The 22,534-nt window shown below is 35.3% G+C and overlaps 2 protein-coding genes across 2 annotated transcripts in view; one reads left to right on the forward strand and one right to left on the reverse strand.

Annotated features, from left to right (window-relative positions):
* The window catches only part of TPR (translocated promoter region, nuclear basket protein), a 62,782-nt gene extending 53,052 nt beyond the window's left edge, over positions 1–9,730 (reverse strand). Inside the window, exons 1-6 of the mRNA XM_008572830.1 lie at positions 9,661–9,730; positions 9,003–9,296; positions 7,203–7,307; positions 4,993–5,066; positions 1,409–1,505; positions 189–292 (exon numbers count right to left, since the gene is read on the reverse strand). Coding sequence (XP_008571052.1) covers positions 189–292; positions 1,409–1,505; positions 4,993–5,066; positions 7,203–7,307; positions 9,003–9,296; positions 9,661–9,730 — 744 coding nt within the window. The remainder of the gene's footprint in view (positions 1–188; positions 293–1,408; positions 1,506–4,992; positions 5,067–7,202; positions 7,308–9,002; positions 9,297–9,660) is intronic.
* Positions 9,731–9,784: 54 nt separating this feature from the next.
* LOC103590578 (chromosome unknown open reading frame, human C1orf27) overlaps positions 9,785–22,534 on the forward strand; it is a 39,483-nt gene continuing 26,733 nt past the window's right edge. Inside the window, 5 exon segments of the mRNA XM_008572835.1 lie at positions 9,785–10,077; positions 13,794–13,914; positions 16,551–16,685; positions 19,887–20,021; positions 22,003–22,110. Of these exon segments, the coding sequence (XP_008571057.1) occupies positions 13,816–13,914; positions 16,551–16,685; positions 19,887–20,021; positions 22,003–22,110 (477 nt within the window). The 5' untranslated portion in view covers positions 9,785–10,077; positions 13,794–13,815.

Raw genomic sequence — 22,534 nt, forward strand, 5'->3', positions numbered from 1 at the left:
AAAAAAAAAAAAAAAAAAAAAAAAAAAAAAAAAAAAAAAAAAAATTGTCCTAATGATTAATTCACTGACAATAAAAACAAAACACAGCTTTTATTACCGTATGAATACTTGCCTATATTTAAAATTTAATTTTGATGACTTTTAAGCAAAAATTGAACTTTGTGCATTAGGAATTATTTGTTACTTGCCTTAACAGAAACGTCAGAAGCTTGAAGTTCATCCAGTTTTAACTGAAGTTCACCCTTTGTTGTATTGCTTTCCTTAAGTTTTTCATTTAGACGTTTAACATCCTCTACAAAGGTCAAGAGAATTCGAAAATAGTGACTAATCAACACCCAGAAGAGCCAGACGACAAAAATATATCTCTAAGAACATAAACCTTTACTACAAATAAGTACTACTCAACTCCCCTATTTTAATTTGTTTCTGACATACATACTTACAAATGTAATTTTAACCAATATATAAAGAAATCAAAATTTGTGCATTCAATCAAATATGTGAATTATGAGTTACTTTACTTTAAATACAGTATCTTAAGCTAAATATTCAACATTAACCTTAATTTTCCTTATATTATATTGAAAGATCTATTAAAATTTTACAAATAACCATTCAAATTTTAAAAAATGATAAATATAAAAACCTTCTACTCAAAAGTCAAAATGTCTATTTATTCATATTCCTTAACATTCAAGTTTCTATAAAAATTATTCCTTTAAAAACCACCACTAGCTGATCAACATAATCAACAAACACTTTGAAGTAAAAACTTTTTTCTGAGACTGAAAAAGTATAGTTACCTAACTGAATATTATTGTATAGCAACACAAATCTCTGAAAATTCTTCCCTTTATTTTATTGAGATAAAAATTTTAAAAGACCTTAGAAACAGGAACCAAAGGGAACTTGATAACAATTAAGTGGTAAAGAGTCATGTTCACCTGAATACATCAGCTGTATTATATCCTATATTTATATATTTCATATTCCTGCCTCCTAAACTCCCTTCGGCCTGTTTTTGAATATGGGCTCTCCTTTTAGGTTCTTACATCGAACACTTACAAATAGCAAGGATGTCCACATAATATGAAGAATAGCTCAGCCTTTAGAACTGAACATTTGAACTTCTTTCAATTTGATATTACAAATAGCATTGTAATAAAAATCTGCATAAACCTTGGTCAAATTACTACTTCTTTTGAGATATTTTTCATTTGTGCACTTTCTAGATACTTCTTTAAACCCGATTAACATTTTAAATGAGTAGGAGAAACAATAGAATATTACACTAAACTGATCCATAACAAAGAAACATCAACAATAGAAATAGAATAAGGATTAACTTGTAGCACTATCACAAGAAAAATGAAAGAATGAAGTTAAAGGCTAAAGCATTTCTTCATACCTGTTAAATATTCAAGTTCTTGAGATAGTCTCTCATTGGTTCTAATTAAGTCTCTTTTCTCAGCTTCTAATTCTTCCTTCGTTCTTGTAAATTGGCTCTGTTATTAAAGAAGTAATAAATTTAAATTAAAAATTAAGTTAAGCAATCAATATAGGAACTTGAACACAGAATTGTCACTTTAACACTAGCTACAGATTTTTGTTTTTTTTTATATTGAAACATAATTGATTATAAATTCTTGTAGGGTACAGAGTTGACTATCAGTATTTGTGCATAGTATGTGATGATTAAATCAGGATAGTTGGCATATTCGTCATTACAAGACATACTCATTCTTTGTGTCCATTAACCAATTTCTTCCTAACTTCCCTGCCCCACTTTCCCTTCCTCTAATAATCACAGTTTAGCTGCAGTTTTAAAATGGTTGTTTTAGGGCCGGCCCGTGGCTCACTTGGGAGAGTGTGGTGCTGACAACACCAAGTCAAGGGTTAAGATTCCCTTACTGGTCATCTTAAAATAAAATAAAATAAAATAAAATGGTTGTCTTTCTCTCACATTTATATATCAAAAAGCTTAAAAATTACCGATAATTCAAACACTTCACATTTTGGATTTTTAAAACATTTTTCCTAGGTTCATTAAAATTTTTCCCATGTCTCTTTTTGTAACATGGAAATACCCTAATTACTTAAAACACAACTTTGTAGGACCCTGAATGTGCTTCTAATTTTTTGCCTTCATAAAATAAAAGTTTCTAGAAATATCACTGTATTTATACCTTAGTTCAGATGACTTTTCAAGAAAGATTCCTAGAAATGAAATTACTTGAAACCCTTAATATATTTTGTCAAATTGTTCTGCAGCAAGACAATGGCAATTTAAATGCTTTTCTTTAAGTTATAAGTACCAATCTCAAGTCACACATGCCAGAACTGATTATGCTAAGAATAACAAAAAAAAAGAGAGACAGAAATCAATCCTATCATGGGGAGGTTAAAAATAATTACCTTACTGTTGTTTTATCTGCATTTTTCTGATTACAAGTAGAGAAACATTTCATATTGCCATTTGCCCATTGTATATATAGCTTCCTCTTTGTTAAAATTTTTTGCCAATTTCTCCTTTGAATGATTTATAATTTGTAAGTAATCATGTATTAAGGATATAAACAATCATATCTGTACTGAAAAAAGCATTTTAATAGTTTATTTATGTTTTAGTTTTTTTATGTAGAGAATTTTAAATTCTACTGGATTGAGTTTATCACTCTTTTCCATTATAAGTTCTAACAGTTTTTATACCTAGGAATTTTTTTTAATAAATCTTATTTTTTATATTTGAAGTTTACAACATGATGCTATAGGATACACATAGATAGTAAAATGATTTCTATAGTGAAGCAGATTAATCATCTCAGTTACTTTTTTATTACTAGAGCAGCTATAATCTACTTATTTAACAAATATCCCAAATACAATTTTACTACCTATAGTCCTCTGTTGTAATTTGATCTCTAGACTTATTCACCTCCAGACCTCCTATTTTGTATCCTCTGACCTATAGCTCTACTTTTCCCCCTCCCCCAAACCACTGTCTTATTGTCTTGTCTTTGGGTATCTGACCTTTTTATTTCAGATTTTTGTTTCACATATATGTGAGATCATGCAAAATTTTTCTTTATGTGTTTGGCTTATGTTACTTAGCTTAATGTCTTCCAGGTAATTCCATATTGTGGCACACAGCAGGATCTCATTTTTTAAGGCTGAATAATACTCCAGTGTATATATAAAATATTAAAAAAAATCTATTTGTCTGTTCACAAACACTTAGGGTGTTTTCATATCTTGGCTATTGTGAATAATGCTGCAATGAACATGGCAGTGCAGATATCTTTATAAGGTGGTGATTTCATCTCCTTTGAGTAGATAACCAGAAGAGGGATTGCTGGACAGATAGTAGTTCTACTTTTAACTTCTTTAAGAACCTCTATACTGTTTTCCATAATGGCTGCACCAATCTACAATCCCTGTATTCCCTTTTCTCCACACCCTCCCCAAAATTTATCTGCCTTTTGATTACAGCCATCCTAATGGGTGTAAAGAGACATCTCATAGTGGTTTTAATTTGAATTTCCTTGATAATTAGGAATGTTGAGAAAAGTTGTTCCCTTAGAAAATAATATAATTTATTCCACTGCCTCTGGCTGAAAAAATGATTTCTAATTGCTTCATAGTTTCTTTTTTTCTTTTTGGCAGGATTTTATGTGTGTGCATGCTGTTTTCTTGGGCTGCAGAACTCCACACTTTGTGACAGTTCCCCTCCCTAGAAGGTTAAGATCCTTTATACTGGGTTTTACTTCAGGATTATCTGTTTATTGTTCTCTATGTTGATCCTTATACCAGTATTATGTTTTAATAGCCACAGCTTTATGTAACATTTTAATATATGGCTGAGCAAGCATCTGTTTATTGTTCTCTATGTTGATCCTTATACCAGTATTATGTTTTAATAGCCACAGCTTTACGTAACATTTTAATATATGGCTGAGCAAGCATTTTTATTTTATTTTATTTTATTTTTTCCTTTTTGTCTTTTTTCGTGACCGGCAACGGGATCGCAACCCTCGGTGTTGCACCCGCACCTCGCTCAGCCAGTGAGCGGCCGGTCTGTATGTGGGATCCGAACCCTCGGCGGGAGCGCCACCACGCTCCCAAGCAGCGCACTGTAGCAGTGCGCCACTGGGCCGGCCCTGAGCAAGCATTTTTAAATTGATACTTCTTTTTCAGAATTATCCTAGCTACTACCCCAACCATCTTTAGTTTCAATTATCAAGTTTCAATGTCTCATTTGGATTTTAGAGTCAAAATGCATTAAGTTAACACATATTAATTTGGAAAGTCTTTCTATCTAAGACCACGTTATATTTCCACTCATAAAGGTGTATTCTTAAAGTTTTAAGTAAAGTATTTCAGTTTTCATGATTACTGAGGTTTTTTAATATAAGCACATTTCTTACAAAGTTATTTTTTAGGTATGTTATATTCCTATATCTAGGGGCTTTTGTATTCTTGCTCAGACCCTGGGAAAATCTTTTTTTCTTTTAGAGGTTTGAAGAAATTATTTTTTAACCTTAAATCAAATGTAACTTTTAAAAAAGCAATGACATGAGCCTAAAATTTTATCTAGTTAGAAAATCACTGTGTATGACCAATCTATTAAACAAATTGGTTCAGCAATACTTGTTATCATATTTAATCTGTTATTCTTAACACTGCTCTAAAGAAACAGTTACCAATGTGGATTTATCAAATCCCCAACTGTATCACAACATTTGGAGTAATGCCTGGACTATGGTAAGTATCCAATAGATAATTTCTATTGAGTAAAAGGAATGTCCAATCTATCAATAAAACATACAAAAATCCAATTTAAGAATTTATATAAACACATTTTTGTTGGTAGCTTTTCCTAATAGGATATCTGTTTTATCTTCCCATTGACTAATAACTGATAAACACAATTAGAATAAAAAAATTCCTCAAGTATCATGTCTATACTAGCTATACTCATAAGAATAACTTTACCTGAATGGCACTATTGCGATCCTGAGCAATTTCAAGTTCTTTGTTTTTCTCAGTTATTGCCTTCAGTTGATTGTCTGGATAAAAAGAATTTTATGAATATATACACATTAGCTTTAAACCTGCAATGAGTGTTCTTATCCAAAAGCCACCCTTACACATTTCAAAAATGAGAAAACAGCTCAGAAAGATTAAGACAACTAATACATGAATACGTCACAAATTTACTGTATTCTAGATCAAAATTTTAAAAATGCTATCCTGTTTCCAAAATCAGATGTGTAATAATTCTAGCCAACATTTGTAAGAGAAAGCATATGCAATTAAGCAGTTACCTTATTTTTCAATGACGTCTTCTAAATCAACATATATCATAAAAAACAATGAATTATGAGGGGATTATCATGGGACTCAAATCACGTCCCACTCCTTCCTCTTTCTCCCATCCTATTTGCTTACCTCTTCCCCTCCCTCCCCTCCCAACTGTTCCGCAACATCTTAGACTATAAAAAATAATAACATAAATAAATAAACTTTAAAAAAAAATGAATTGTATTTAGAAATAGGAATATTAAGAGACAAGATTGTGAAAGAGGAAATAACATTAAAGCTATATAAAATATATGCACAGTGAGTAACAACAATAGATATTTGCAATTCCATTCCTGTTTATCACTCCAAAGAAAGCCTTTCACCTGAAGAAAAAAAATTATGTTTGACACTCAATTATCAATCCCTCAGTTTCCACTCATAATGCGCTATCTTCCTTCACAGTTTCTCTTCTAAACACATGCAGATATTTAGGAAGAATATACTTTTTTGAAAACTTTCTTCCACTAAAACACATCTATATGAAGGTACTTCAAAAAGCTTGTGGAAAAATAGAATTAAAAGATAATATGAATCTTTCCATGAACTTTTTGAAGTGTCCTCGTATTATGTGCTGATAATTTAATGAGCAAATACATTACTTATTCTAATCTTAACTTCTATTTAAACAATAGGATCATTAAAAGAAAGCCCCCCTGATAAATTAGTCTAGACTTCCTATTTTGCTTTAATGTTATTAACTACTTTCCAGACTTACAGATCCAGAAAAATACACAAAAAAACTTACCAACATAATTATACAACCCAGAAAGGCATCTGATGTTTGTGTAGGTTTATCCCTATCGTCTTCACCCTCTCCCACATCTCATTAAAAAAGCTGTTATCATAGGCATTTTTCTGAAATTCTTCAGCACTACTGCTAAGTGGACTTTTTTATTATGCACAGATGATGAACAAGATCCAGCTATTTATGCTCCATCACACATATACATATCATCATACGTATATGTAATGTTTTATAATGGAGTGTGCCAAAAATAGCTGAAAAATGTTATAACCCAAACAAATAGCTGATGGGCATGGAACTGTTAACAAAAAGTTGAAATTTTAATCATTCCCTTGGTTATGAGATTCCTGTGTTCCTTCTCTATCAATCAAATATAAAGCTATATTGAATGGCAATTAATTATGCCCATACTCTATAAAGATCTTTCCTGACATTTGCTTTCTTCAATCATGAGGAAAACATAAGACATATCATCCTCCTAAGAAATATCAGGATCTTTATAACTAAGATCTTGTGTACCGTCTGGGCCTTAATGATGTAAGAAAACTAAGAAAGAAATTAGCTACCCATCTTTCATGGGAATTAGGCCTTAAAGAGGAAATATGCTGAGGTTCATAGATATTTATAAAAATGATAACAGAATAAAGAGGGTTAAAACATAAATATATTGGAATCAGGAGGCTTTAATTTTTCAACATAAAAATAATCAATCACTCTAATTACTTCTTCTGTTGCATAATGCTTTAGGCTTTTCAAAAAGTTTCCAAAAATATCATTTCATTTGATATGCAAAGCTGTGTAAATAGATGGACATATGCGTCTAGCCATTTTATAAATAAGAGACACTGTATGATTCACATACAGCAAAACTGCTTTTAATAGCAAAGTCAGAATTAGAACTCAGGCCTCTTGACCATTAAGCCCCGTATTCTTACAAAGTCTTTACCACTGTGTGAAAAATCAGAATATTAACATAAACAAAAACAATGATGCTTAGTATTTTCATATATAACAAAATGTTTCCAAAGCATACAAAGAAGTGTCTGAAGATCTTATTACTCTAAGAATATTTAAAAAGAAGCAATAAAATACTTACTGAGCTTCTCTAGCTCAAGCCGCAAGCTTTGGCACTCTCGAGTTTCATTTACAAGTCTCTCCTGACTGTGAGATAGCCTCTTCTCTATCTCGAAGTACTGCTGTTCTACAGAATACAAGGAAAAAAAAAATCAAACACATATGCAAACACATTGTCAATACTGCTACTTATTTCTAACAGTGTTGATTTTAAAATTTAAGCCACAGTATTGGAATTGCACTCCAAATAAAAGAATCTGAGTAAAGATAGATTGAGCACTGAAAAGGACTTATCTAACATTTCCAACCTATTTTATGGCCCAAAGAAATTAAGTACTAGAAGTGGTTTTACAAATGAAGTTCTTCAAGGCAGGCAACATGTCTCATTTATCTTAGTATTTTCCCCAGATGTCACTAGACTGCTTAGCATAAAGTATTTATTGAACGGAGAAAAAAAATATTTAAATTAAAAACTGCTTTGCAGGGCCGGCCCAGTGGCTCACTAGGGAGAGTGCGGCCCTGGTAGCGCCGAGGCCACGGGTTCGGATCCTATATAGGGATGACTGGTGCGCTCACTGGCTGAGCGTGGTGCGGACCACACTGTGCCGAGGGTTGAGATCCCCTTACCGGTCAAAAAAACAAAACAAAAAAAACCCCTGCTTTGTACTAAAAGGCTTGTTTTAAAAGTCAAAATGGTACCTGGAAATATAAAATTACTAAATTTATGTAAAAGTAAATGTGTAAACTTCCCAAAGGAGGGGACTGAGTCTATCTTGCTCAGCACTGACCAGGCACATAGAAGACACTTAATATTTATTGTGCAAATTAATGAACAGAATGCAGTGTACTACATTCAGTTCTAGGATTCAGAGCACGGCCTAATTTTCAAGATCAATTCCACTTGACAATTATACTTTTTTTAAGTGAAAATTTATTCAGGATTTCTAGTGAACTTAGCAAAAAAAATTACCAATTCCCCCAAAACAAATGGTAAACCAAAACACACAACAAAAATTTGTTTTATTAATGGTAACTACTACATTCTTAATCTTTTTTCAAGGATATTCAATCCACTATTGTCGATAACTTTCTCATTTAAGCTCTACTATAAGTAATTATAAGCAGGTGTTAATATATTTTCAATCAAGTTCACATTCTTAATCTTTTTTCAAGGATATTCAATCCACTATTGTCGATAACTTTCTCATTTAAGATCTACAATAAGTAATTATAAGCAGGTGTTAATATATTTTCAATCAAGTTTCAACTCTTAAAGAGAAGTCCAACATATTAAACTCACTTACTACACATTCACTGTCTTTCCAGCGCTCAAGTCATTTCTGTGAACATCTATTTCGCTAGTCATTTTGTGAACATGCAGACACATACACCTCGGAACAAGCGCACGAAGTGGTCAGTTAGGCAAACGTCCATGAATACACGTGAGAGCGGAAATTACTACCATTTAAAGTGCAAAAAAACTGATAAGGCACTCCAGGCTTAGAAAGACAGGGGTGCAGACTCTCGGAAGTCTGGTATAAATAGAAACAAACTTCACAATTTCCATTTGTTGGACCAAGTGAAGCGTCCCTATATAAGACCATCAAAGAATAAGAAACTAATGTGATGCAGATTTTAAAAAAGATAAAAAGGCCCCTCCTTAACAAATTGTGAGAGGAACAGGAAAAAGAAGGCCTAGGGTGCCCAAGAAGCGATGCTACCAATCAGCGTCGTAGACAGGGTGCGAGCCTGCAAGGGTGGAGATCAGCTACAGCCAAGAAGTTGGGCCCAGACCCAAGGGCGGGAACAGCGTCTCCCTTACCGCTTTCCACCTTAAATTTCTCGTGCCGCCCCTTCAGGCCATCGATCTCGGATTGCTGATCGGCAAGAAACTTTTCAAGTTTGTTCTGGACGGACTTAGGCAGCTTGTTCAGCTCGGTGCGCTCCAGGACTTGCTGCAACACCGCCGCCATGTCGGTGGGGCCGGCGGCCGCGGCGGTAGCGGCCGACCGGGTAGAAGCGGAAAAGAAAGGCGAAGACCAGGAGAACGCTAACTCAGCAGCCTCGCTCGGTGGCTCGCGCGGGCCTGCCCGCCGGAGACTCCCGCGGCGGGACCCTGGGAAATCGAGTACAGTGTTAACCTCAGCACCAGACACGACCCAGCGCCCGTGCCCGAATGCGCGCGCAGCCGCCGGAAGCTGTGCACCCTGGGAATCCGAGTTCAGAGGAGGCCCCTGGCCCTTAGTGCACTCCAACTTCCGGCTTCTGTCTCCACCCACTTCAGGCCTCGCAGGCCTCTGGGAAACGTAGTGTTTTTCTCCTTCCTTCTGTGAGCTCAGTCCCGCAGCGCTCATTCCGCTTCTTCCTCTCTTCCCGCCCTCCAGCTCTCCTCAGTCCGCCGTGTGACCACTATCCACGCGGTGGCGCTACCTATGTACCCGTCAACCCACGTCCCTCCCAGAAGAGCAGGGCGACCTTACCGTCAAAGCCCCGCGATGCCATGGGTCGTCCTTTCTGGCGGCTTCTAGTCACTGAGCCACTAGAGGGCATTGGTCCTGGCAGGGCCGGACAGCAGGCTCCTAGCTACTGCCACACTCTCTACGGCGCCCGGAAGGGGGCGGGGTGGCGACCGCAGTGGCTTTGGCTGAGGCGCTACGGTTAAGGGAGGGGAGCAGCGTGCGTCATTAGTCTGCGCCACTGAGGTCTCGAGACCCTGTGTTTAGAGTGGGGAGTGAGGTGTGGGGAGTTGGTCGCTTTCTGATGAATTCATTGGCGTGATATTGCGACCCGAGAAGAATCTGGCCCCTAGAGGCTGGTACTTGCACCCTAAATCCCCTTCTCTGGTGGACTGACCATTCGACGGATTTATCTGCTACGTGTGCACGTTCTGAGAATAGGTGAGTCAGCCTAAGGGTGTAAAACGTGTGTGTGTCTGGTTTTGTGTGTGCGCGTCTGGTTTTGTGTGTGCGCAATCGGGCCTAGAGAGCTCCTTTTTCAAGGGTAGGAAACATGGACAGTCAGGTCGGTGCACAATCCAGTCCAGTTCTGTCGAACTCACCTTATGTGAAACGGTGCACCTGGATGCCTTTTGAGAAGGAGGTACTGAATGATTCAACAGGAATTTAAGGAGCCGGGTTAATTTTTCAGGAAAGGATTCATAGAAACCAGGAATTGTTGGAGAGTTAGCCTATGGTTTTAGGAGACGTTGCAGAAATGTTACCTTGTGCTGATGTTTTTAAAACCGAAAACCGTTGTAACACAAGTTTTTAAACACATTTTTAAAAATCACTTCTCACTCTGCCTCCATAACAGAACTACTTGTTTGTTTCCAGATCATAATTCCGTAATCTCAATCTGTAGATGGTTTCATATTTGATTACTCTTCTGAAAAAAAATTATTTAATTATTTATTGAAAATAAGGCATCCCCAAAGTCCTCCCTGCAGTTCCCATAGTCTGTGAATTGGTGATTTAGTTCTCATGTGAAATTTATTCTTTTTGTTTTGTTCCTACTTGTGAAACTGTTGTTGTGAAGATATCTAAGAAACATAAACAGAAGCATTTCACTTATATTTTCTGATAACTAAGGAAAAATTAATCAGTAAGGAGTTTGAGGCTGATATTTTTCCACCAAGATATTTTACATATAAGCCTTTAATTAAGGTTGCTGGTATGTGAAATACTTTACCATGATCTAGGCCCACCGTATTATCATACTGTTGATTTACCATTTGGGGAATGTTGATATTATGTACTTAAATTTACAGAATCCTAAAATTGAATAGGCCTTCAGAACTGCTAGGATCCAAATTCTTTATTTTGTAGATTAGGAAACCAGAGACCAGGGAGGTTAAGTTGTCTCAAGTCACAGTGGTTAGGCTATGAAAGCGTCAGGCAATACACCACATTTCAGAAAATTTATAACCATAAAAGGCACCAAAGCTCTTTACAAAGTATGGTTGGCTGCATTTAAAAGTTTTGAAAGAGCATTGAAGAAAAAGTTATTGGACATTCAAGCAGACTTCATAATCCAATAGATTTTCATCTTCCTGTTACATTCAGTATCTTATATATTAATATGGCTATGTAGTGGATTGAATTACATCCCACCAAAACTCCCTGAAGCTTGAATTGTGTCCCCCAAGTTTTATGTATTAGAAACTTAGCCCCCACTGTAACTGTTAAGAGGGTGGGAAATCCTATTACAGTAATTGAAAGGTGGAGCCTTGAAAAGGTGATTGGATTGTAGGACCCGTGCAGTAATGAATGGATTAAAAATGTTGGTCAGGGGTGTGGTTCTGAGGGCTTTAAAAGAAGAGGAGAGTCTGTCTTGCTCGCTCTCTCTGAACTCTGCTCCCACCATCTTGCAATGTGAGACCCCTGGGTCACTGTCACCACCACCAGATGGACTTTGGACTTCCCAGCCTCAGAAACTGTAAGCAGTAAATTTTGTTTTCTTATAAATTACCCAGTTCCGTGTATTTTGTTATAGTAACACAAAAAGGACAAATACAAACTAGTAGGTGACACCCTAGAAGAAGTGTTAGCCTAAATATCATAACGTTGGAGTCATTTGTTATTTCTTGCAAGCATTAGGAATTACAAGGGTACTTCAAAAACTTCATGGAAAAATAGAATTAAAAGATAATACAAATCTTTTCATGAACTTTTTGAAGACCCCTCATATTAGGGCAGAAGGAAAAGGAGTAGAATAACATGATGTAGAGGAAAGATGTACAGAAATGCATACCTTAAGGCATTACTAAAAGTTGAAAACCCTTAGCTTTTTAGAGGCATTCATAATTTAGACAGTAAATTCTAGACTTAGTCTTAAAAAAGTGGTATGCAGACCTGATTCTCTCGTACTGTTGTCAGAAAAGAGCCAGGAAGAAATTCAATGCATTTTGAAACTAAACTGAATGGGCTCTTTGGAACAATAGAGCAATAGCATCCAACAGGCTATTTCAAACTTAAGCCTATTCTCTGGTACTGGCAGTTTACATTACTGGTATCAGATATACCACCTTAGCATATCCATAGTAGCCTTCACTTTGTGGTACTGAATAAGGTTCAAATTTTTTATAAAACCCAAATGATTATTACCTCTAAATTTCAGTATTCAGAATACTATATCTGTGTTCCTGTAATCTATCTATTTTATAGCTTTTAAAAAATATCATCTCTTTACGTTTTTATCTTTTACACTGAATTGAGCTCCTCGATATTATTATTCATTATTGCCTAGCTCTTTTTATTCAGTATCTTCGGTTTTAAGCTACAGAAACTCACATGAAAGGAGCAGAAGATAGTAGGGGGCATGTACTGGTTTCCATCCACAAACCAGAGAGATTGCAGAATAGGAGTTACCCTTAGTAATTATTTATTTGAGGTATTGGGTACGATTCCTCAATATGAGTATAGTATTGAAGAGCATGGATTCTAGATTCAGACTGCCTGAGTTATTTAATCAGCCTTTCTTTGTTTCAGTTTTCTCATCTATAAAATGAGGATTATAATAATAGTACCTACCTCATGGGGTTTTTGTGAACATTAAACATTACTACAGGTAAAGTATACTTAGAATAATGCCTTGTACAAGATAGAAGTTATATAAACGTTTCCAATAATTGCATTGCTATTTATCTACTTACATAACTCTTACTGAATTATGAGTTTCTCAAGAGCAGAGATTAAGTGTTACTCATCTTTGAGCCATCCTCACCTGGCACAATTTTTAGCAAATAATAGTTCTTTAATATATGTTTATTGAGTAAGTGAGTTTGATTCAGAAATTCATGTTTCCTGTTTTAGAAATGAGAATACTGAGGGTCAGCAATAGATTATCAAAGATAACACAACTGAAGAGTAAATCTAAAATGAGAAATTAAGTGTGTTGACTTCTAGTTTAGTGTCCTCTCCCTTATCCCAGATATATGAGAAATAGGTTTGATCTCTCATGTCAACTCTGGTTGATTGGTAGTTGTTTCCTGAAGCAACTGTGTTGAGGAGATTTCTGAAGCTACACTTGAACTTTACAAGAAAGAATACCCTATTTAATAAGCAATCACTGCAAGGCATGGGGTATGTCAGGATAATACCACTTCTCTCACTACACTATCCCTGTGATAAAAAACATTGCAAATTATATATATTCTTTTTTTTGGCAGCTGGCCAGTACAGGGATCCGAATTCTTGCCCTTGGTATTATAACACCGGCAAATTATATTTTTATCTAAAAAATGCTACATTGGGCCTGCTTCTTTTTTTTGGCAGCTGGCCAGTACAGGGATCCGAATTCTTGCCCTTGGTATTATAACACTGGCAAATTATATTTTTATCTAAAAAATGCTACATTGGGCCGGCCCGGTGGCGCACTGCTGCAGTGCACCGCTTGGGAGCGTGGCGGCGCTCCCGCCGAGGGTTCGGATCCCACATACAGACCGGCCGCTCACTGGCTGAGCGAGGTGCGGGCACAACACCGAGGGTTGCAATCCCGTTGCCGGACCCGGTCCGGTGCGGGCGCAACACTGAGGGTTGCGATCCGTTGCCGGTCACGAAAAAAGACAAAAAGGAAAAAAAAAAATGCTACATATGTTTTTTTTCTTGTAATTTAGGAGATTGAATTAGCTCTCAATAATGGGAAGAACCTACATTGTAGAGGAGACTGTTGGCCAGTATCTTTCAAACATCAATCTCCAAGGAAAGGCTTTTATCTGTGGCCTTTTAATAGGGCAGGTATGTATCTTTTACTCAATGTTTATTGATAAAATAAATTACCTGTTTATTTAAAGTTAAAAGCTGCTATTAACAATAAACTCAAGGTTGGGGGTTGGAAGGATGGGATGTAGAAGAAGTAAATTTAAAGTGGATCTTTGAGGAAATGTGGAGAAGTAGGACAGATCTAGCCCAGATTTGCTCAAGTCCGAACACATTCCCTTTGACAACGTAAAAGTGATTTATAATGTAGAAATTCCAGAATTAGAATTTTTATTGACCAGTTTATTCACATTTTGTCTTTCCAAAGTTTTTTGTACTCCTTTCTAATCTTTATTAAAAATTCCTTATTGTCCAATCTTTATGAAAGAAGCTTTTGACAATTTTATTCCCATTCTAGTTTGTCTTATATTTGTAGCAACAGTGGTCATATTTTTGTTACGTGCTGTAGGACTCACTTTATTAATTTTTTTTTTTAATGTTGTTGATTCAATAAAGAGGTAGGAAAAGGGATTGAAGGAAATTTGGAAATTAAGCAAATTCTATTTTTTCATAGAGTTAAACCTTAAAATTCAACACAAAATTAGACAGAGATTTGGATACGTACTTTAGAAAGAATAAGCAGCCACTTTTTTATTATAATTGTAGGAAGAGTCTGTTAATCACTAGGAAGGACTGGTCAACAGTACAAAGCAAAAAGAAGAGTCACATAGGCAAACGGGCTATATCCATCCAGACACGAAGGGGAACGTGCACTGTGGCCCAAGACTTGATTTTGAGGCCTATTAGCAAGTTAAACTTTTATTATGACTTTTTTCTTCCTGGGTTTCTTAACCTGGTGACTTAGAAGCTTGAAATTGCACAATTGATTTTCCATGTTCTAATTCTGTCCACATTCCCAAGCTACTTTCTCTTATCTTTTTTTTTTTTTCCTGCTAAGTACCTTTTACTTTATTTAAATGTCACCTTTAGTAGTTAAATCCCAGAAGAAAAGGAATTTTAGGAGCATGTTTAACTAAAAAAGCTCATATTTCCATTTAAGTTTAGGCAATTATTCTTGACAGAGTGTAAGCAAACTAATGTTGCATGATAAAGCCCGCAGAAAGTATCTCATACTTAAGCAAAGACCCCAAATCATAGTTTGTAACTTTATTGCACCTTTCATTCAAAATATATTTTATATCATCTGTGACCCAGGAAATCCCTGATATCTTCCTGTTAAGCTAAAGAAACAGGAAACACAAAAGCATAGCGATAATACTTTTAAGTATGAGGGAATATAGTACCCCGGATATTCTATATGCAGCCTACTAACGTTTAGTTTTTTTAGTAAGACTGTGGTTCAAAGGCTCACATTTTTATGGAAGCTACAGTTTTTTAGTTCCAGGACCAGTTAAAGACAGGGCAGTCCTGTGACCTATAAAATCAAAGGGTAATGGCTCAGGATTCGGATCATTTCTTGGTGACAATGAGATGATTGAGCCAATCTGTAACAGATCTACATAGGGGAACTTGGAAGTGTTGGCTGCCTTCATGGCCTCAAAGGCTTCCATGCTGTGCCTTACTCCTGCTCTGCCAGTAGTTGTTCTTCACCTTGATGTCCAAGCACACAAAGACATGGTCCGCTGCTGCTGGTGCTTCCTGATCCACTGCCTGCCAGGAATTAGACTGCGATGGAAGATGGTGGTCAGGAATGTATTGTCTGCAGCCATGCTCCTCAGGAGTGCCTCTTTTATAATTTGATGCACCATGTTACCTACTTATAAAGAATTCACTGCCCAGAGGACTCATGCGTTCAGATCCCATTAGGCATTCTAGTTTTCTTCATCACCCTGAATGAACGTAGTTAATGCCAGTCTAGCCCTGAGAGACAGGTTCATTCTCAGAGTTTTCACAAATCAGATTTCTTAGTTTGTAAGACTAAGGCAGATCTACACTGTTCACCCAGCTAGTTCTACCCTATGAGGCCTCTCTTGGCAAGGATCTGAACTTCTTTTGTTTCAGTTGCTTGACATCTGATGTGGGGTTCTTTTTGTTAGGAACTTTTTATTTAACATTTTTTCCTTCCTTTTATTTTAAAGATGTAAGGAAGAAGAGCCCTAGAGAAATATGTGGTTAGTATAGGTGAAAGGTCAGATAGACCTTCTTCTAAACTTGCTTTACTGGATTGAAACTGTTTCTAGAGCTCAGCAAAACCGCCATCTTACAAAACCACTCTCATCCTTTCAATTAAAGTAAGATGCTCAAGGGCCTTTGTTGCTTTATTTTACTGAGATTTTATATTTGCTAAACATCCAGTCTATTCAAACTATTTAGAAAATAAATATAACTAGAAAATCGACTAAGCATATTACCTTTCAGTTAATGTAGTTCATTCACTTGTCCAGTAAACCATTTTTAAGGACGACTGTATGATTCATATTTAGAATGTCCAAATAAATAAGAAGCTGGTATTAAATACATTCTAAGACAAACAGCATTTCAGGGAAATGTTGTGTGGCTGTCCATGAAAATTAGTTTCCTTGCAGATTTTATTATAATTTAGTTATTAATTTATCCTACAAATATTACTCCATTTTTGCATGTTATAAGCACTGAGATATCCGATTTCCCAACCAGATAACACTCTAATACGCTTTTATAATTTGTTTTTGAAGTGTTCTTCACAAAAGGATTATGTGATTCTTGCCACTAGAACGCCACCCAAAGAGGGACAAAAGGAGAACCTCAAGCATCCCAAAGCTAATTTGGATAGCTTGGATGAAGAATGGGCTGCAGAACATGCCAGCCAGGTCATTTATTTGTCTCTTTACATAGTTAAGTTTGTGTTTGACTAACAAAGCACTTTGTGCTCTGGTTACTAGACTAGGATTTTAGAGCACTCATTCTTAAGTTTTCAAAACTTGTAGAGTATGTCAAAAATAGAAGTATTTTCTCCTCTGTTTTATCCATGGTTTATTTTCTATTTGTTGATTTACCTGAGTCTCATTTTTTAAAATACATTTTTTTAACTTGAAGTTAAGTAGCCCACCCAAGAGTAATCATTGGTAAAAAAGAGTAACTAGTAAGTGGTAGAACTGGGATTTGAACCTTGTCAGTGTAACTTGAAAGCCTTTGCTCTTAAATGCTATACTTTTCCATTGTTAACATTTGTCCATTGTGTTAATTTATGTAATCTTTTAACCTGTCTCTAGTTATTGTTCATTTAGCTTATTTCCAATTTTTCTTTACTTTAAAATAGCACTAATTATTGATAATATAGCTGATGGTCAGATTGTTTTAAAGGCTTAATGCTAGGCACTGGGAGAATACAAAAATGGTTAATTTCTTTTTTAAATATCCTCAGAGAATTTATATTTTAACCAAAGAGAAAGACATTATTACCAAAACCAACTACAAGAGAAATGAGATAAAGGTAGAAATGTGCTATAAGAATATGGAGTGTGGAGTGATTAAATAACTGCCAGCAGTTAGATTCAAAACAGCTACACAGAAGGCCCTGAACATGAAGGATAAGTAGGTCTTTGCGAGTTGAAGCAGTCAGGGAACACATTGAGTACACCAAGGACAGTATAAGTAAATGACGAAAAGGCATGAAGGTAAAGATGTGTTAGGAGAATAGCAAGCAATTGGGTATAGTTGAAACCCAGCGTATGTCAAAGAATGTAATTAGACATAAGACTGGGAGGGACCAGTTTACGGACGGTTTTTGAGTGCGTTCCTAAGGAGTGAGAAGTATGGTAGACAGCAGCTCCGTGTAGACTTTCAGAGCTCCTTATTTTGAGATTGGTTTAATGAAATTGTTTTGCCAGTAATTTAGTAAATAACTTTGATATTTTGGTACATTGTAAATGTTGATTAGAGAGACTGGAGACAACAGAAAATGTAATTTTCTGTTCTATGATAGTCTAAAAAAAGATGATGTGAGCCTAAACTAGACAGCTTCATGAAGGCAAGAGTCATTACTGTTTTGTTTATTCATATATCCTGAGTGCCTAGCACAATATTTCCATGATTTAAAATGGGAGCTTCAAAGTATTTGATAAATAAATGCATGAATAAGCGTACTAATACAAAACTTCATTGCTAAATCATTTCAGAGAAAAAACTAGAATTGAGAAGGTTTAGTGACCAAGTATATTGGGAATGAAGAGATACAGGGAAAGATGAGCTAAAGATGACTGAGATTTTTAACTTGAGTTGTTGTTATATGAGGAAGAAACAGATTTAGGGGTGGGTGAGAAGTAATGACAAATAAATTCACTCACCTAAAATTGTTCATTGAATGAATTATATCATCTAATAAAGAATATTAGAGTAAGGTAAAAGTAGAATTATTTCCTTCTCTAACCAACTTTAAATCCTTTGTACACAAACATGTGTTTCTCTGTGTGCTATGTGTTTGTGATGGGGGGACAGTGTGTAGCTATAAAAAACAAATCTGAGAAATATTTAATACTATCTTCTAAAGAAAATACTAAATATTTTAAAATCACATTCCCAATGGCTAAATAATTTACTACCCTACTTTTGCTTTGAGTCTCCTACAAAATTTTAATGTGGTATGCACACACACACAGAATTTTATATAGAGAATTTATATAGCAAATTAGATGAACATTTTTACCTCTAGAAAGAAATAGTTAATTTTATGTGTTGATGATTTTGAAAAGATATTCGCATTCCCCATGCTAAATACGAAAACTTTGTCAAATTTATATTACTATAGTAATATATATTTCATAAATAGAATTTATGAAATCACAGGGAACCACCAGCAGACATAATGCAAATATATTAGAGATTAGACTATGATATCTAATTTTTTAAAACTTAACTTTGCGATCATTAGCTTATACATTAAGTACACAAAAGCTAACCAAAGCACTCTGATATCTGAGTACAGATGGTAGAAATAAATCTACGTGGCATTCAAAACTAGCCACAATCGTGTGAAGGGAGATACAGATATTATGGAGGACAAACTGGCAGTATGTATCAAAAATCTTTAAAATATGCATAACTTCTTAACCTAGTTATTCACCTGAAGGGTTTTGTCCTAAGTAAAACATCCTATGAACACAGAAAGACTTACTAGAGATTCTTAATCAGTATTATTTTAATGTAAAGAAAAATTGGAGGTAACATAAATGCCCAATACCAGTAAGTATGTATAAAATTTAGAAGTAAACCTAAACAGTTGAAAACAATGGATTTTCAAGTCACACTCCCTGTGTTCAAATTCCAGGACCTATTATGCTGCTAAATAGGGATTCAAAGGTAGTTAAGAGTTACTAAGTAGGGATTCAAAAGTAGTTAAGAATTACTTCTTTCCTGACCAATTAGTAAGGTTCACAAAAAACTGTAATACAGGATTGTGTGATAAGGTCCAGGGCAAAACTACACTGAAATCCTATAGGAGTTCAGAAATCAAAGGATGGGGAAGGCAGCTTTTTCCTCAAGCCAACTTAGAGAGAAAGTCATAGTTAGAAAGCCTATGGAGAACAGTGAGTAGTTTTTGATTGATACTTGAGTATTTCAGGGAAAGTAGTATCAGAAGAGGCTCTGAATATCCGATTGGCCAGATTCCGGAAAGTCTGAATACCAGTCTGAGATAAAACTTTAATTTTATTTAGCTGATAGTGAGAAGTCATTGAAAAAATATTAAAAGATATCCTAGTCTTTGATCTTATGAGAAAGAGGTTTATTGATATAGCTAAAAGATGTTGTTATCAAATGTTTTTATTTATAAAGTAGTTTTATTGTAAAAAGTTAAGGGCACTCTAGGGAGATTGTGTACATGGTACCCCATTCATCTTTGTTATCAAGTTTCTCAGTATTTTAACCAGTTTTTCAAAGTCCCTACTTTAATGCTGTGCATACAGTTGGTACTCATTAGGTATTTGCTGATTTAATATTTAGTTTCTCAAACAGAATGGATTGTATGTAATGCCAAATGCTTACTTTAGCTCATACTATATTTCTGTTTTTAGGTATCCAGAATGCTACCAGGAGGACTTCTCGTTCTTGGAGTATTTATTATTACAGCTTCAGAACTGCCAAATGATTTTCAAAATACCCTGCGCAGAGTAAGTCTGATATATCAGAAATTTTTAATAAGATCAGAGTTACTTATTATTTTAATTGATTTTATATATATGATCTTAGGCATGTTTAGATTAGTGTTGCATGGGTAGACTTTAGCTCATGTGATTACTTCCTCATGCCAGACTTCTCTTTCTTTACTAGTATTCCATAATTCTTTATGCTGGAATTATGTTGAAACAGCTTTGTCCACTCAATTTCTTGGATATCCTGACTATGATAAATGTAAATATTTATATTTTCAATCAAAGCTACATATTTTATGTAAAGTAGTCTTTATTTTAAAGACAAACAGTTTTTCTTGTGCAATAGCAGTGTTCTGGTAGACTTTCCATTTATTAACAAGTGGTTACTATAATCTGAAATTAATAGGTGCTTAGTGAGATTCTTGTCCTTTTTTCAGTTCTCTCAAGATCCTGAGAGTAAAACATAAAGCAATCAAATACTTATTCTTTAATCCTGGATAGAGTATCTATCCTGAATCTCCTATGTTTTTTGATCTATTTCTATATCAGAGAATTGGGTAACGCAGTGTAAAAGTAAATATGAAGGTTCACAAGCTGTTTTCCCATAAACCCAAACCTAAAGCAAACTTTGTGCAGCCTGCTTTCATCTCTTTAGTACTTGAGATCCATATGAGCTTTCAAAGAGCTGTTTCACACCCCAAGAGAGAGGGGATGTTTTCTCAATAGCACAAAACCTCCCAAAATCCATTAAAAACCTTTTTTTAGTTAAAAGAGAATGCAGCTGTGAACCCCAGATGCTACAGATTCTTCCAGTTTTGTACCTGTCCATTTAGATGTTCCACTCTCAAGCCTGTGATACTTGCACCTAAGGGAGTAAGGGAAGAAAATGGAGTTATTCCCCTTCCTGGAAAGTTATTTAACCTGCCAATTTTTCCATTTTGAATAAATTTACCTCTTTCGCACTTGTTCATACTCTTTGGCATTTTGGAATGAAATCTAAATCTGTGGTAGTGTTAACAACATTGGTTGTGCATCCTTTTGTGGTGGGTGCTGAAATGAATGCAGTTGAATGTAGGCTCAGTGCTAGAGAGATACAGTTAGATTCTCCTTCCTTTCGCTTTTGTAACTTGTTCCTAAGAAGCCTGTAAGACATTAGAAAGTTTTTCTGTAAATAACATACAATTAGAGCTGCCAATTAAAATAATACTTACAATGGTCGTTAATCATGTCCCGGGGTTATAAAGAGTTTGAGAGAGAGAGTAAGGACTGGGGATTCTGAATTCCTTTCCAACTATCTATCCCTATACATTCAAGCACAATAGGTCCCCTAGAGAAAGGTAAATGCCCAACTGACAGCTTAGGCTAAGTAATGTTTTCATTGTGTTTAAGGTTTTACCTTCAATTCATATAGATAAAATGTGTAATTCAAAGCACAAGTATGCTGAGCTGGACAGTGTAGGACATCTAAGAAATGTCTCTGGCCAAGATCAAGTGATACTAAAAGCCAGTTACAGGAACTCCTCAGCTTCTCTCCTCTACATCTTGCTAGGACGTGGGTACCTCCCAAGCAAGAGGCAGCCTTAGCAAAGAAGTGACACAATTCAAGGGCCCAATAAATTAGGACTTCCCAAGGACAAAATTCAAAAAGTAACCTTCCCTACAGAAGCTGGGCTTTTAGTTTTTGTGGTATTTAACTGGAAGGTTTCATGTATGAGTCCTTTGACCTGACAAATATTTTCAGGCTTGACACCATCCAAAACAACACTTTTTTTAATGGGTGGTGTGCATTTGAGGAAAATTTCACAAGTGATTCTATTTTATTCATTGTGATTGGCAGGATTTATAAACAGTAGGAAATAGTTTTTAAGCACCACAAGTACTATAGTCAGAGCAATTTATAAGTGTATGTGTTTCTACACACATATATATATTCGTGTATATACATATGTATACATATATGTGTGTTTAAGAGTATAAATGTTATGAATTTGTTAGAACTCTTGGATGCATGGACTTTTTTATTTTTATTTTTTGTGGTTTGTATTCTTTTGATTATCAAGAATTGCTTATTTCTGTGTCTTTTGGTCATTTTGTTCTTAATTACTAAAGAATAGTTTGTCGAACTTATGATATTCATGATCCAAAGGTAAGAAAAATTACTCTTTAAAGATTTTTCTGTGTTGCAAACTATTTTTAAGTTCAAATTCAACTTCATATTTAGTTTTAATAATTTTCATTGCCATCACTTCCAGTTGATGTCCATAGCCAACTGTAGTTTTTGTTTCGAAATATGATTAATTTCATTACAGGGAAAGAGAACTTATTTTTTTAATTGTTAAAATGTTTCTGTGAAGCTCCTCCCACTGTATGTGTTTGATTTTTATATTTGAGAGGCTGATAGTAAAAGTGACTGAGGACTTCTGTTGACTGCACTGCCTAGTAAACAAACTACCTGTATTCAGCAGAACTCAGATAAGTATTTTGTCAAGGTGTATAAAAGTGATGAGAAAGGGCCGGCCCGGTGGCGCACTGGATAGTGCACCGCTTGGGAAGCGCGGCGGCGCTCCCGC

The sequence above is a fragment of the Galeopterus variegatus genome, unplaced genomic scaffold (genome assembly GCF_000696425.1).
Source record: "Galeopterus variegatus unplaced genomic scaffold, G_variegatus-3.0.2 Scaffold841, whole genome shotgun sequence".
NCBI classification, from domain to species: domain Eukaryota; kingdom Metazoa; phylum Chordata; class Mammalia; order Dermoptera; family Cynocephalidae; genus Galeopterus; species Galeopterus variegatus.